We start from the raw sequence: 13,980 nt of genomic DNA, 5'->3' as shown, positions 1-13,980 counted from the left end.
GTGGTGTCCTTTCTTGTGAAGGAGGGAGACCACCTGGGAGCCTCAGCATCCCACAGGGTGAGGACTGAGTGTGCTGTGTGGCCATGTCCAACTTCGAAAGGCTCTGTTTTATCTGTGCTCAAGTGGTTTCCTACGGTGCCCTGCCTCCTCTCCCTGCCCCTCCCTCTCATGCAAAAGACATTTTTTCTCAAGGGTGAGCAAGTTATTGCTTTTACATGCTGACTTGACATATTGACTGCCTGCCTCCTGCATAGGCAGTGATTGTGAGCAATTGGTGAAGAGAGCTTCTGTTGCAGGAAAGCCCTGGGCGTTTGCAGGTCGGCTTCTGGCATACATGGGAGCCCCACGCCACAAAGCCTGTGAAGACAGAGGACGGGGAGGGCTTCTCAAGCCTAGAGGAGTTTGCCATCATCCTTGTCTTCGTCTCCCCCAACTCTCTACTTCCAATGGAGTCTCATTTGGTTTCTCTAGTCCGGGGATCAGCAAACTGTGGCCCACTGCCGCTTGTTTTTATAAATAAAGTTTTATTGGAACATGGCCACTCAGTCATTTACATTTTGTCTATGACAGCATTTGCACTGCAGTGGTGGCAGAGTTGAGTAGTTGTGAGAGAGACCACATGGCCTGCAAACCCTAAAGTATTTGCTGTCTGGCCCTTCACAGGAAAAGGTCACTGACCTTGATCTAAGCTATAAACAAAACTAATTTTTTTGGAAGAGTCCACATTTCTTAAAACCCAGTTTCAAGAAGTGTGCTTACTTGCCATGTTTTCAGGGGGCATTGCAGTGACTTTTTAATGTAACCCTCATGAATCTTTTCTTGTTGTTGAACCAACTAAAAGTTTTCCTTATGCTTTTTGGATCCCAAGCCTTCAAGTGTGTGATCATAATCTCAAAAGGCCTTTAGTGTTTCAGTGATTAAAAGGTTTATTTGGGGTTGTTCTTTTTACCTCCTAATGTTGAAAATAACAATTTTATTTTGAAAAAGTTTCAGAGTCACAGAAAAGTTACTAAGATGGTATGCAGAGTGCCCATAGACCCCTCGCCCAGCCTCCACTACTGTTCACATCTTACCAGAACCATGGTACTTCTGTTAAAAATAAGAAATTCACAGTGGTACAATACTCTCTGGACTTTGTTTGGATTTCACTGGTTTCTCCACTCATGTCTTCCTTTTCTTCCAGGATCCAATCTAGAATACCACCACATTGCATTTAGCAACTTTTTTTTAGATAGTAACATCCACTTAATATCTGTAGGTTTTTTTTTTTTTTTTTTACCTTTGACACAGATTATTTGTTGTCTTTTGGTAAAGAAAATGATTCATTAAGGTGATATAACTCTAGAAATCAGAGGCAAGATTGGACTAAGAAATACCTAATGCAAGTAATAAGGGCTTCATTGATCGAGTGCTCGCCGTGCACCAGTCACTGCGGGGGCCTTCACACCATAATTTCATTGAAATCTTACCTTCATTTTAGCTAAGGAATCTAAGACCAGGGAGTTTGTTACTCAGTTTCGGATGACCCTCAGCCAAGGCTAATTATGCCAACTGTCTACCAGCCTCTGAGAGGCACTCTGAAGTCATTCTCTTCCTCTTTGCACAGCTTCTAGCTAGTGAGGAATGTCCTTCTTTTTATCTACAAAAAAAGGAACAAGGTTGGGGATGTTAAGAAGTGGCAAATGGGCGCACAGCCCATGCTGGCTTTGGAACGCAAGTCTCTCCGTGGAGTGGCGGTGCTTCAGGCACTTATATTCATGTGATTAAAATCCTCCAGGAGCCCTCCCTTGCCTTTGGCATATGGTCCTGGCCCTTGTATATCTCTTTCCGCTCTTCTCCTTGTATTCTGTTCCAGCTACTCAGAAGGACTTGAGGTTATGAATTCTATGCAGTCTTGTCAAAGTGAATTTTAGTACTAATGTGACCTTGAGGAAGTCATTTCACATTTCTGAGGTTCAATCTTCTTGTATGTAAGGTGGAATGGTAGTGTAGTTGGGAATGAGTAAATTAACAATGCAAGTTGTGTCTGGCATAGTGCAGACTGGATGGTTGTGCTTAGCAGGAGCCTGGGTATGCAGAGGTGATGATGATACTGATGGCTGCATCAGCTCAGGGCAGCCACCGCCTCCTCCAGAAAACCTTCCTGGATGCCCACTTGATAGTTAGATGCTCCCTCCTCTGTTCCCCTGAGGTATCCTGGGCAACTCTCTACGTGGCGCTCGTCATACTGCGTTATGGTTATCAGTTTGTCATTCTCCACTCACTTGACTGTGTGCTCATGGAGAGCAGATGTCATAGTTCCCTGGGTCTCCCCAGTGCTTAGCACAGGGCCTGAGAAGCAGTTCTCAGACCATGAATGATGAGTGAGCAGGGTCCATTTGAACCCTCCTAATGGGCAGTGAAGGCCTCCTTGCCCAACTCCATGGATTATGGCGACTCTCTTGTCACAGGCATTTGCTCCTCTGCTGCTATTCTCCTCGGTGTGCTCATTTGGAACCAACAATGTGCTAGCTATGGAATTCTCTCTCTCTGGCACTTAAGGAATAACTATGACATTTATTGGAACAGAGATTGCCTGTAATATACAGATCTACAATATTTCCTTCTGTCTTTATTAACATTTTCAAACACTTTTGCCCAGGACAGCTGTTCTAGACTTATGCTGTACATTTCCAGACTGGAAGGAAAGAGCATTTCACTGATGTGTTAGCTTCTGCTCAGAGACCTTGCAAATGAGGTTTTAAACTCTTTCATTCCAGTGCAGACTTCTGATTTGATTCTGACATCATATAACCATCGTGAAATATCTTGGTATTGGGGGGATTTAACCACTTCAAATAAGCAGTCATTTCTTTTTTTTTTTTTTTCTTTTAAAGATTGGCACCTGAGCTAACAACTGTGGCCAATCTTTTTTTTTTTTTTTCCTCCCTGCTTTATCTCCCCAAATCCCCCCTGGTACATAGTTGTATATCTTAGTTGCAGGTCCTTCTAGTTGTGGCATATGGGATGCTGCCTCAACGTGGCCTGATGAGCAGTGCCATGTCCACGGCCAGGATCCGAACCAGCAAAATTCTGGGCCGCCACAGCAGAACGTGCGAACTTAACCACTCGGCCATGGGGCCGGCCCCTCATTTCTTTTCTGGATACATATTCTCTCTGTTCTCCATCCTTTGCGTTTTGAATTATGCTCAGTGCTCTGAGAGCCTGGAATGGGGCGCTGGTATCACCAGCACTGCCCAACGCCTGACCCATCTGTGCTATGCAAGAAATGTTTGTCAGATGCAGGAGCCTTCTGGTGGCTGGTGCAGCTGTTGTCGAATTTTAACAGTTAAGGCCCTAACTCCCGTCCCCAATTTCTGAAATGTTTGTGCTCTTCTGCTGCCAAAAAGTTTTTAATATGCATGGCACGTAGAGTCTGGTACTGGAGAAGATTGGGTCACAGTTTGAATCAGAAGCAGCATATACTGCTGATTTGTTACATTTTATAAAAATAAACTCTGTAAAGTGTACACATACACAGCTACTGTCATAATTTCATGTTTTTGAGGTTTTATTCCTCCCCATCACAAAAGCTAGAGAATCTTTCCCTGAAATACAGAACTGTTTTTCCAAAGCGAGAGTGTTGATTCTTTTCATAGAAGAGAATTCTCTCATCGCTTTCACAAATGCATCTTCCCTGGCCCTTCCACCCTGCCCCGCCCTACCCTGTCCAAACGCGAGAGACTTCTCTGTGGCATTAGGAATAGCCAGGTTTACTTTCAGTATAAGTGTTTTCAAGAACAAGTTTCTGAGTTAGCAGTATTAAATCTTTGTGTTTTTAGTGAAACTCTCGTTTCCATTCATCCCTTTTCTTTGAGAAGGAAACGTTTCTCCTCCAAGGCAGGTGGTAATGTTGGCTCTTCTGCCCTGAAAATGGAGAGGAATCCTGCTTTAGGAGAAGCTTCTTTTAGTTTAGTATGTCACATTGGGAAGGTAGCAAGCAAACAGATATTAGTATTTCTCTACAATTTATTTCTCTCTTGGTAAATGTGGTTTCTGAGCTTTTCAGGAATAGTTGAGTTCTGCCTCTGTTTTTGCAAGCCACAACTTGGCTTTCAGGAAACATGTGGCACTTCAGTACTTTTTTGTAATTGGTTAGCAGCTCATCATTAAATAAAATTGGTGGTTTGTGATCATGCCAGTCTTACTCATCAAAAATCTGTAGTTAAAGGGGCAGCAGGAAGGAAATGAGTAGATTAAAAAAAAATGTTTAAATTTGGGAAGTGATAGGAGAAAACACTCAATATTTCATTATGTTCTAGCAAGTATTGAGCTTTTTGTTTTGCGATCACGCATCATTTTTGATCTTTAACCCAAAGACTTTCTTAGCCAGGATTCTTTGAACCACAGAATACAAGAAATGACTTGAGTGAGTATTTTCTCAATTCTCCCAAGGATGATAATGTCAAGAACTATGAAATCTGAAATTTTACTCTGCTTGTAAGCTGCCAGATTTGCCTGCCGTGGTTTCAGGAATGCTGGCAGAAGACTTGGGACCTCCTGGTCAGAGCCAAAGTACTCTCCTAGTCATAGCACTGGCAATAGTCAGACTATCAATTCCTCCAAGTCCCAATTCCCACAGGGTGATGCCCTGTGGGCCAGGTAACACCTGCGTGTGGGGTTCCAAGAGAGGAACCCAGAGCTTAGGAAACCCAGATCTTTTTTTTTTTAATCGAGGTCACACTGGTTTATAACATTATACAAATTTCAGATGTACATTATTATATTTCAACTTCTGTGTAGCCTGCGTTGTGTTCACCACCAAAAGTCTAGTTTCTGTCCGTTAGTGTACACATGTGTCCCTTTACCCCTTTTGCCCTCCTGTCACCGCCCTCCCCTCTGGGAGCCACCTGTCTGTTCTCTGTATGTTAAGTAAGTCAGATGAGAAAGACACTTACCATATGATTTCACTCCTATGTGGAAAATAAACAAGGAAACTCAGATCTTATATAACGCAGTAAAGCTTGCTCTTTGCTCCAGAGGGAGAGACACTCTCTATCTCCCAAGGCTGTTTGCTCTACAAACATCCTTGAAGAGATAGTCCAGGACAAAGGCAGCCAGTGCCTCTGCTCGCTCAAAGCACGGAAACACGAGAGACCCATGGAGAATCGTCTGCCAAGGCTAGAATGGTAGCTAGCACCATTCTAGATGTATAGGAGAGATGCTCATTTATGATGTACATGGATGCCTTAGGGCTTAATTCTCTCCTAGGGCCCAGGTTGAGAAAAACTGCTAGACCTTTGCTAGGGGCTACCATTTCTGAATTGCCTAGTGTTCCCCTAAAAGGTTTCAAATCAAGAGAAAGGGAATATCAGAAATTTTCTTTCAAAAGTAATATTTTTCTCTACTGCTTTTTTTGGGAAATTATGTGCATTATATTTTAAAGAATTAAATAGTTAAATTTGATCTTTATTACCAAAAAATTAAATTATTTCAAATTATGGCAAGTAGGAGATGATTTCTATAAAGAAGCTCATGTTTACAATTTCTTGCTTTCAAAAAAATATGGACAGTTTGCTTTTGGGACACACCTGTGAAATACACCATCATCTGACCTCTACTGGCTGAGATGAGAACTCACTTTAGCACTTGGGTACAGGTATATTTATTGAGCCACTTCTTGCCTCATCCCCACTCCTTACCTGTGAAAAGTTTCTTGTATTCAAGCAGCTATTCTGTTCTGTTTTCCAAACTTTGTTTTACTACGTGGGGTTCCTCTTTCACAGGACTTCCAATTGTCCACGTGGCTCCATCATCTCCATAGAGACTGTTTTCAAACTTGTGTTTTGCTCCCTCCTATGAATATTCCAGCTCTCAAAGTTGGTACCCACATGGGATTCATTATTTTTTCCTTCCTGCTTTTTCTCCCCAGAGCCCCCCAGTACATAGTTGTATATTTTAGTTATGGGTCCTTCTAGTTGTAGCATGAGGGACGCCACCTCAGCATGGCCTGATGAGCGGTGCCATGTCTGCCTCCAGGATCCAAATGGGTGAAACCATGGGCCGCCGAAGCAGAGCATGTGAACTTAACCACTCGGCCACGGGGCAAGCCCCACAAATACAGAAATTCAAGTCTTAAGTGGGAAGTTGGAAAGATTGTCTTGGTGAACTGGTTAGTGCTGGGTCACACAGCACATCTATATGTTGAACAACAGAGATCACAGAAAACAAAGAAACAAAAAAGGAGATGTTGAGAGCTTGACCCTGGCAGAGGATTGCTGATTCTGATTTCCTGTTTTGGGACATGATGGAGAAAGCCAAGCTAAGAGATGGGCTCGCACTATCTACATCTGCTATTCCAACAATCTTTCACTTTCCAAAAGGGGTATTTTCCCTTTACAAAAAAACAAAAACACTTAAAAAAAAAAAAAAAAAGATGTGAGGATTAAGTAGATAACAGCTATAAAATTTATGATCTTTATTTTTAAAGAGCCTTATAAATGTAGTCACATTGTTACTTTATCTTCATCCTGTAGCTGTCCTCCCTCTCAGCACATGGATGGCCATCATTTAATCGCTTGAGTATTTATGACTAGAAAGGGCTGATGGGGGTGTGGTAAAACATCTCATCTTCCACCACCACCCTCCTCCAAGCACCTTGAATAATTGCTGGGAGAGAAAATGGAAATTGTTTGGCTAACTGTGGTCTTAAATTCTTGGTCAGAGCTTCCCTCAGCCCTCCCCTCCTTTCCTGATTAGTAAGACACCACGCAAGGTTCATTGTCTGATAAAGAATTGAGTGACTTGCTGCAGGTGATACAGAACACTTTGAGATTTATAGGTTTCTTTGCTTAGTATGAAATAGGTTTTATGACTTCCAAATGAATGGCTGGATAAGGGGATTGTAGATAAGTTGTTCAAAGAGTAACATTTTTTAAGTGCACATCCACCATCCCCTTTCCTGATCAAGGGATAGGAAACCTGTGTACTAAATATCTATTAAGTCAATAATGTAGTATTTCATGTACCTGATTTATAAAATCCACTTTTAGTTTTAGAACATCTGAATTGGTTGCTGAGATGTTGGTTGAAGACTTCATGTACCTGGTACACTGCCTGGCTTTGTGAGGTCTACAAAAAGAGTTAAAGACCCACTCTTGCCCCAAAAGCAAGAGAAATATCTGAAACCATCACAGAACAACTTATGCCAAGCTGCTGTCCCATTTATTGCTGTGACTTAGGAAAGGCCAAAGTGGAGTCGGGGAGACCTGGAGCTGAGTATGAGAGCAGGCATAGGAGTGGGAGAGCCTGAGGGGTGAAGAGAGACAGGAGGCAGAGTACAGGAACATCAGGGAAGCAGAACTACAGGCGGACCTGCCAGGGTGTGGGGCAGGGGAGCCCCTGGAGGGGCAAGTTGGGGAGCGCACTAGTTCTTGGGGAGGTAGATGGAGTAGACTGGGTCTTAGGTGGCTGTGTGGCTGATTGACCTGGCCAAGTTGGAGGAATGGTGCTGGGGGTTAGCCAGGAGACCGGAGTGGTAACACTGGCATGCAGCTGTGAGAACGGGATAGTCCTGACAATGATGAGATTTGAAGTACAAGTGGGCAGAACGTAGTATTAGTTCTGCTTGAGAAGAAGGAATCAAAGATAATGCTCAGGAACGTGGAAAGACAAGGAAGCTGCTCATGGAAATTGGTTTTAGCCGAAGGGGGTGAATCTGAGGTGAAGAGTATCTTGGTGTAGCAGCCATTGAATACATATGTAGTGGAAATGTAATTGAACGAAATGAGCAGTTTTTAGCACTATGCTTTTGAAGTAAGTTTCATATGCCATAGTCACTAGCCTCCAGTTTTGAGATCATTGAATAATAATTTGAGATCCACACATATTTATTGAACTTTCCCTTCATGTTTAGAGACCCCTCCATGAGTCTGTTCACTGAACTTTTTATGTTAACTTTTTTAAAATTTTCAAATATTAGGGAATGTTAGGTCAGCAAAGATTTTTGCTGTTCCTTGGTTTCTCCCTTAAATGCTAGTCTTTGCTCCTCTCTAGAAGAATCTCGATTCCAGTAGCAATTTTTTCTGAGTTGCTGCATGTATATATGACCAAATGAAAGAGCTTTAAACATTAAAAGGCCACACGTTGAATTTTTGGAGCTCTTGGTCATGAGCTTCACTGTAGATTCTTGTGACTTTCCTTATAAGCAGAAAACATGAAGCCCCCAAAAGTCCAGGGAACTATATTGACAGTTGGATTCTGGTGTCCTAACTAGTGAACTGATATGGTGGTGCTAGGTTGGATGAGACTAGATCTCTACAAACTTGGAGAAGTACAATATGGCGTCTGTAGTTTCAGGATGTGGCTTTTGGGGCTGCAGACCTGGGAGGATGTAGAGAGGACTCGGTCCCTTCTGGTCCTCTGGAGAGATAAGGGAGCTATCATCCCAGCTATTTAGGATTAGGGTGTCATGTATTTGGTATTCTGTGGCCTTTATACTATTAATCTTGTCCTTCAAATTTCCACCCTTAGCACAAGCCAGCCCCGATCATGTATGGTCCAGTGGCTTAACCCACAGTCCCCGACCACACCAAGCTGCAACCCAGCTGTTAGACCTCCTTCACCCAAGTCCGCACCTGTCCCTCTCTCTCCTGCCACTGTAGCAGACAAGCCACCTGAAAGGTACGTGGTTTGGAATATGATGTAGAATATGCGGGCAGCACACAGAAAGGGCTCGATCAACCTGAGCAGGTTCTGTGTTCTCGGCTGGAAATGCTTGCTCAGGTTCTTCCGGCTTCCTGGACACAGTAGACAACATTTACAACCTTGTCTTGGGGCTGTGCCTCAGTTCAAGAGCAAGTATGTCCTTAGGAGAAATTTGCCTTAATGTGAGGGCTGCTTGAACCTACTTTGCCTTTTGGGTGCTGGTTGTGCATTTATGTAACTACTTATGTTGGAACATCTTCTTATATGTGACTATAAAGCACATGCTTTGTATTAAGGAATGTAAACTGGGCACTGGGAACAGGAATTACCATGGCCATTAAATAGGCAGCTGTACAGAGGCCAGAGGTGCTGGCCCTTAGCAAGCCCTTCCTCTTGGGTAGCTGGTTGGAGCTCCTCTTAGCCTTAGTGTCTGCTCCAACCTCAGTGAGGCGGGACACTTCCTTCTTCTTCAGTTCTGATCCAGCTAACAGCACAGTTTCCATCCTTCCCCAATGTGCTCTTTCCCCATAAGGACACATAGGACATTTTGACAAGTAGTGAGATGCTGAAACTGATGTTCCTTTTGGGGTCAGGAGTGAGGGGGTGAAATAAAGAAGACCCAAGTAAGAACAACAGGCCCTTCCAGAGTGGTATGGAAGCCAACTGCCAGTCTAGACAGATCAGTGTCTGCAGCGCGTTGCTGAAGCCACTCAGTGTGTGTGCCTCTGTCTCTCACTGCCTTGTCTTCTGTCTGAAGACATCGGTGCTTTTCCTAATAGATAAACCGCAGTGCTTAGGAAATAAGCATGCCCTGTGGTTCTGATCATGTTGAATGTTAGGAGAGGGCATCCCACTGGGCGGAGAGGAGAATTAGGTGAAGAGCTTCAGTGAAAGCTTCTCAGAGAGGCTCCCTGAAGAAAGATTGGAATCGGAAAACCCATCACTTACTTGAAAATCAAGTGCTGTGGTCTTGCCTGATGTTCCCGTCTCTGCTAATTCCTTTTTTGGGAGGCGTTTCCCCACTGGTGACATATAAATGAGATTTGGGACATGGGGGTGGGAGAAAGGTGAGGTTTATCCCTCTCAGTTTCTCACATTCTTCCACGTTTCCTCTCCAGTGTTATCAATCGGAAGGCTCGAGCGGTGTATCCGTGTGAAGCAGAACACAGCTCAGAATTATCTTTTGAAATAGGAGCAATTTTTGAGGACGGTAAGTATTAGTGGGAGCTTTGTGGTAGGATATATTCTATCACCCCAGAATGTCTACAGCCCAGAGTGAGCAGTCACTGGGTGTGGTGTTGTCAGGAGCACAGGTCTACCCCTTGGTGCTTTGGACAGGACAGGGTGGGCCCATTTGGCTCCGAGGAACTGAGCGCCAGGGCCGATGTCTTGGTCGCTGGAATACCCCTTCTGCTGTAATCTTGGTTATCTTCCACGCTTTTAACTCTTGTGAGTCTTCGTTCAGGATATCTTTCTCCTGATGTAAAGAAGCTAGTGCCACTTAGAGTGAAGAAGTATTTCTGATTTCTGTCGTTTGTTTCCTTTCCCATTCTCCCAGCCAACCCTCCAGAATGCTTCAGATTTGCCAAATCTGAGTTCCATGAGAGTAGTATTGTTAAAAAATGTTGTTTTATAATCCCTTACCATTCTTACTTTGCATGATTTTTGCTCCTTTGAAGCGTGTGTGAATCTCTGGTTATGGGTATTGACTTTGCATATTGAAACAAGGGCGTCGATTTTATTTGAGGGTTTTATATTCACACACAGCATTTAGGAGCTCTACCCAGCTTAATATTTCACAAATTTCTCCTGTGGTTCAGTGCATGTCTCTCCCCCCCACTTTGATTTCTTCCTTCCCAGTCCTGCTCATTATGAAATTCATTGGTTGCTGTGGAAACGGTGGTGATGTGTGTGGGTGGAGCTGCCCAGAGAGTTCTGGGGAAGCAGGGAGAAGCCTCGATGCTTGGAGTGGAATGGTTGATTAGCCAGAATGTTTAGAAGATGTGGAATGTGTCAACACAACGCAGAGTGGTATCTTGTCAGTAATGCAGCATTGCTGATTGTTTTTAGAAAGCAAGCTGCCTCATTTAGAATAGATTTCTATGTATGTGTCATGTGTAGTCTTGGGAGCCACGGACTCCTGATAGTGTCAGAAAACAAACAACAACAAAAAACCCCACAGATGACAGAACTGTACTTTGTGGGGAAGTTTGTTCTGGGAGGAGAAGCCAGATCATTCCTCTATCGCCATAACATACCTACATGCACATTTGCCAGCAGAGTGTGGCAAAGTCGCTGCCCTCCTCTAGGAGTGTCATGTATGGGCACAGCGTATGGCAGCAGGGAAAGCTGAGATGGTAGCATTGAAATCCATGCGTTTGGGAGATGCTGATGAGTTTTTACATGGTGTGATTAGATTTGCTTAGGAGCCTCTGGAATCCCTTACACGGTGTTGTTCGTGAGATATTTACTTTGGTAGAAGGTGTATCTGTTAGGATGCCTTTGACTGCCAGTAACAAAAACTGACACAACTGGCCAAATCAGTCATGAAAAGGGATTAGCTCACACAGCAGTAACTCTGGAAGTAGGGAGTTTCAGGCTTGGTTAATTTACATTCTCAAAGGTGTCTTCAAAGACCACAGTATTTCCATCTCTGCTGAACCGTTCTCAGCTTGTGAACAGCGGCCTCTGGCTGGTTTTCTCCAGTGGACACAAGATGGCTGCCACAGTTCTGGGCATCATGGCCACAGTCAGCCCCAGCAGAAGGGGGTGCCTCATTCTTGTGTTCCTTTCATTGAGAATGAGAAAACTTTTCTAGAATTCTTTTCCTAGTTTCCCTGTCCTCACATCTCAATAGCCAGAACACGGTCATATGCTCACTCTGAACATATCACTGGCAGGGAGTTAGACCAGTCAGAACCATACTGGGCATAGGGACATGCCCACCTCTGGACACACAGACATGTGAATGAGGGTCAGGACCTCAGGCAAATCTGGTTCTGCCAGCACAGATAACAGGGGAAAGGCCGATAGATGTCTGACACAGGAGGCTGAAGTCTCCACTCTGAAGTCCCTAGATGACTTGTAGGAGTCCTCCTTAAAAAAGTGTGTGGGTGACTGTGTGTGTGTGTCTGTCTGTCTCCACACACACACACACGCACACACACACACCCCATACATATATATACCCAATCGCCCCCCCCCCACCCCTCCCCAGTATCTCAGTGTTTTGGACAAGAGTAGTGGTTGGTACAGGTGGCTATGGGTTGTCAACTCTGCAGTTATTTTGCCTGCAGTCAGATCTTGGCTTTTCCTCTCTGTGCAACTTGGGACAAGTTCCCTAAGTTCTCTGTGCATCAGATTCCTCATCCTAATCTTCAGGGAAGTCCACAAGATTGATCTTGTGTCAAGACAGCATTCTGGGCCACGGGCAGGCAGGGTTTTGAGTGCAGCACAGCCATCAGTGGAGGGAGGATGTTGCTGACTGTGGAGGTGCACTTGGCGCACCAGGGTGCACTGTGGCCGTGGCTCCCGTCTAAGCCGAGACAGCCCCACTCAGATTCGGTGCTGTGCGGGGCTGGTGTCCATCTCTGTGTAGATCTCTCGCTGGGGCACCCAGGAGGTCTCGGTTCTTCCTCAGTCTTCCTTCCAGGGCTAACTGCTCTGTAGCTGCCTTGGTGATGGGTTGACACCTCTGCCTATAGGAGTCTGTGAGTGTCTCATTTTATGGGAGCTGCTTGTCTTGCGGGTGCCTCCCCTCGTTCTTCTGCAGTGGCGGATAAGCATGGTGGAATGCCTTCAGAACCTGCACCGTTAGACTTGCTGCTTCTTAGGGTCAGGTCTTAAAGGACACAGAATGTGGAAGGCCCTTAAGCAGGATTTATTCTTTTCTGTGTGTTTGAACCTTTATCATCTGTGCATAGTTGATCTCTTAGCAGGGAATTTCTAACTAGTTAAAAGTGTGAGCTTGCTCAGAAAATGTCTACTGAAGCCCTTTCTCGAATGGCTGAGGGCTCTTCCTTTCTCCTGACTGGGACAGGACAGGACAGACCGGCAGTTCCTCTGGCCTCAACTTTGTGGAGCTAGGCAGTGGTCCACTTGGCCACTGTTTATAACTCAGCTACAGGATTGTCACCAGGAACACATCCTTTCTGCAGACCAGCCATACTTAGCATCCTTGAAATGCCCAAGACATTTTTCCTATGTTCGCTTGTCCATTTGGAATCCTCCAGCTCGCATAAATGTTCTTGCAGTGCATTCCTCTTTTGTGCTTCCTACAGGCAACAAAGGAAATTGGTTTATGGCATTCACTGGCCTTTGGAGAAGGGAAAATCCAGGTCAAAGTGGCCCCTGAGCCACAATTGTCAGTAGTTACGTGGTTCAGAATATATACAAGTGGGAAATCCTACACCAGCGTGTGGAACGGAAAGGAATCTTTAGTAATTAACTAGCTCCATAACTGTTCCTTGCTCTCTGCTCTTACTATGTGGGCCTGCACTTGAGCTTGAATTCTAGGCGGAAGATTCATTTCTATAGTAGACACACTGATGCTTAGATGTTGTTCTGGGGAAATGCCTCCCATATCCCCCAGGGCGGGCTGTGTTGGTAAAGTCTCAGGGAAGCCAATGTTCCTGTGACAACCAGAGGGACCTTTCCCATTTCTCTGGGACTGGGGAACCCCAGAAATACATTTCCCTGGTGACTGGTCAGCCCTGCTCTCTTTCCAGACAGGCGGCCTTGTAGCTGCTGGCCCCTCCAGGCAGGGCAGGGGGTGCCTTCCCTCTCCAGGGCTGCCCGGCAGGACAGGTTTCCACGAGCTGGCCTCTCTCAGCAGTGAGGCTGGCTTCCTGGCTTCCCAGACTGTGTTCATTTCCACCTGGAGGCATGATCTCTCCATTGTTTGGGGAGCTTATCTTGGAAAGTTGATCATGTGTGGACTCCACAACCCAACAGTTGTATTCTTAAATATAGTCCTAACATGAAGGAATCTTAGAAAAACAGGTTAAGAAAAAAGAAGTAAGTGCCAGAAGACTCTGTATGATGTGATTCTGGTTAAATTCAGAAATACACAAAATAGTATATTTTTTACAGATATGTACATATGCGATAAAACTGTGTTTTAACCATAGCTGGGGTGAGAGAAGCTACTGGTTGCTTTGGGGCAGGGACAAGTATGAGGTGGGGAGACAGAGCATAGGACAGAGGCCTCCATGTTGGCCATGTTGCAGTTCTTAAGTTGAGTGTGGGTTCCTGGTATTTGTTGTATTACAATGATTTAAATATTTGTCACATATA

At 44.7% G+C, this 13,980-nt stretch overlaps 1 protein-coding gene across 8 annotated transcripts in view; it reads left to right on the top strand.

Annotated features, from left to right (window-relative positions):
- Positions 1-13,980, top strand: part of ARHGAP10 (Rho GTPase activating protein 10) — a 287,552-nt gene that overhangs the window by 267,718 nt on the left and 5,854 nt on the right. For 7 of the 8 annotated variants that reach the window (XM_070261551.1, XM_023636457.2, XM_023636456.2 and 4 more), the window contains 2 exons: positions 8,512-8,661; positions 9,804-9,895. The exons of the other annotated variant lie outside the window; for it this stretch is intronic. In XM_070261551.1, the coding sequence (XP_070117652.1) occupies positions 8,512-8,661; positions 9,804-9,895 (242 nt within the window). The remainder of the gene's footprint in view (positions 1-8,511; positions 8,662-9,803; positions 9,896-13,980) is intronic. 8 annotated transcript variants of the gene reach the window in all.

This window comes from Equus caballus, chromosome 2 (genome assembly GCF_041296265.1).
Source record: "Equus caballus isolate H_3958 breed thoroughbred chromosome 2, TB-T2T, whole genome shotgun sequence".
NCBI classification, from domain to species: Eukaryota; Metazoa; Chordata; class Mammalia; order Perissodactyla; family Equidae; genus Equus; species Equus caballus.
Note: the sequence above shows the minus strand (reverse complement) of the source record. Positions and strands in the feature narration are given on the sequence as shown.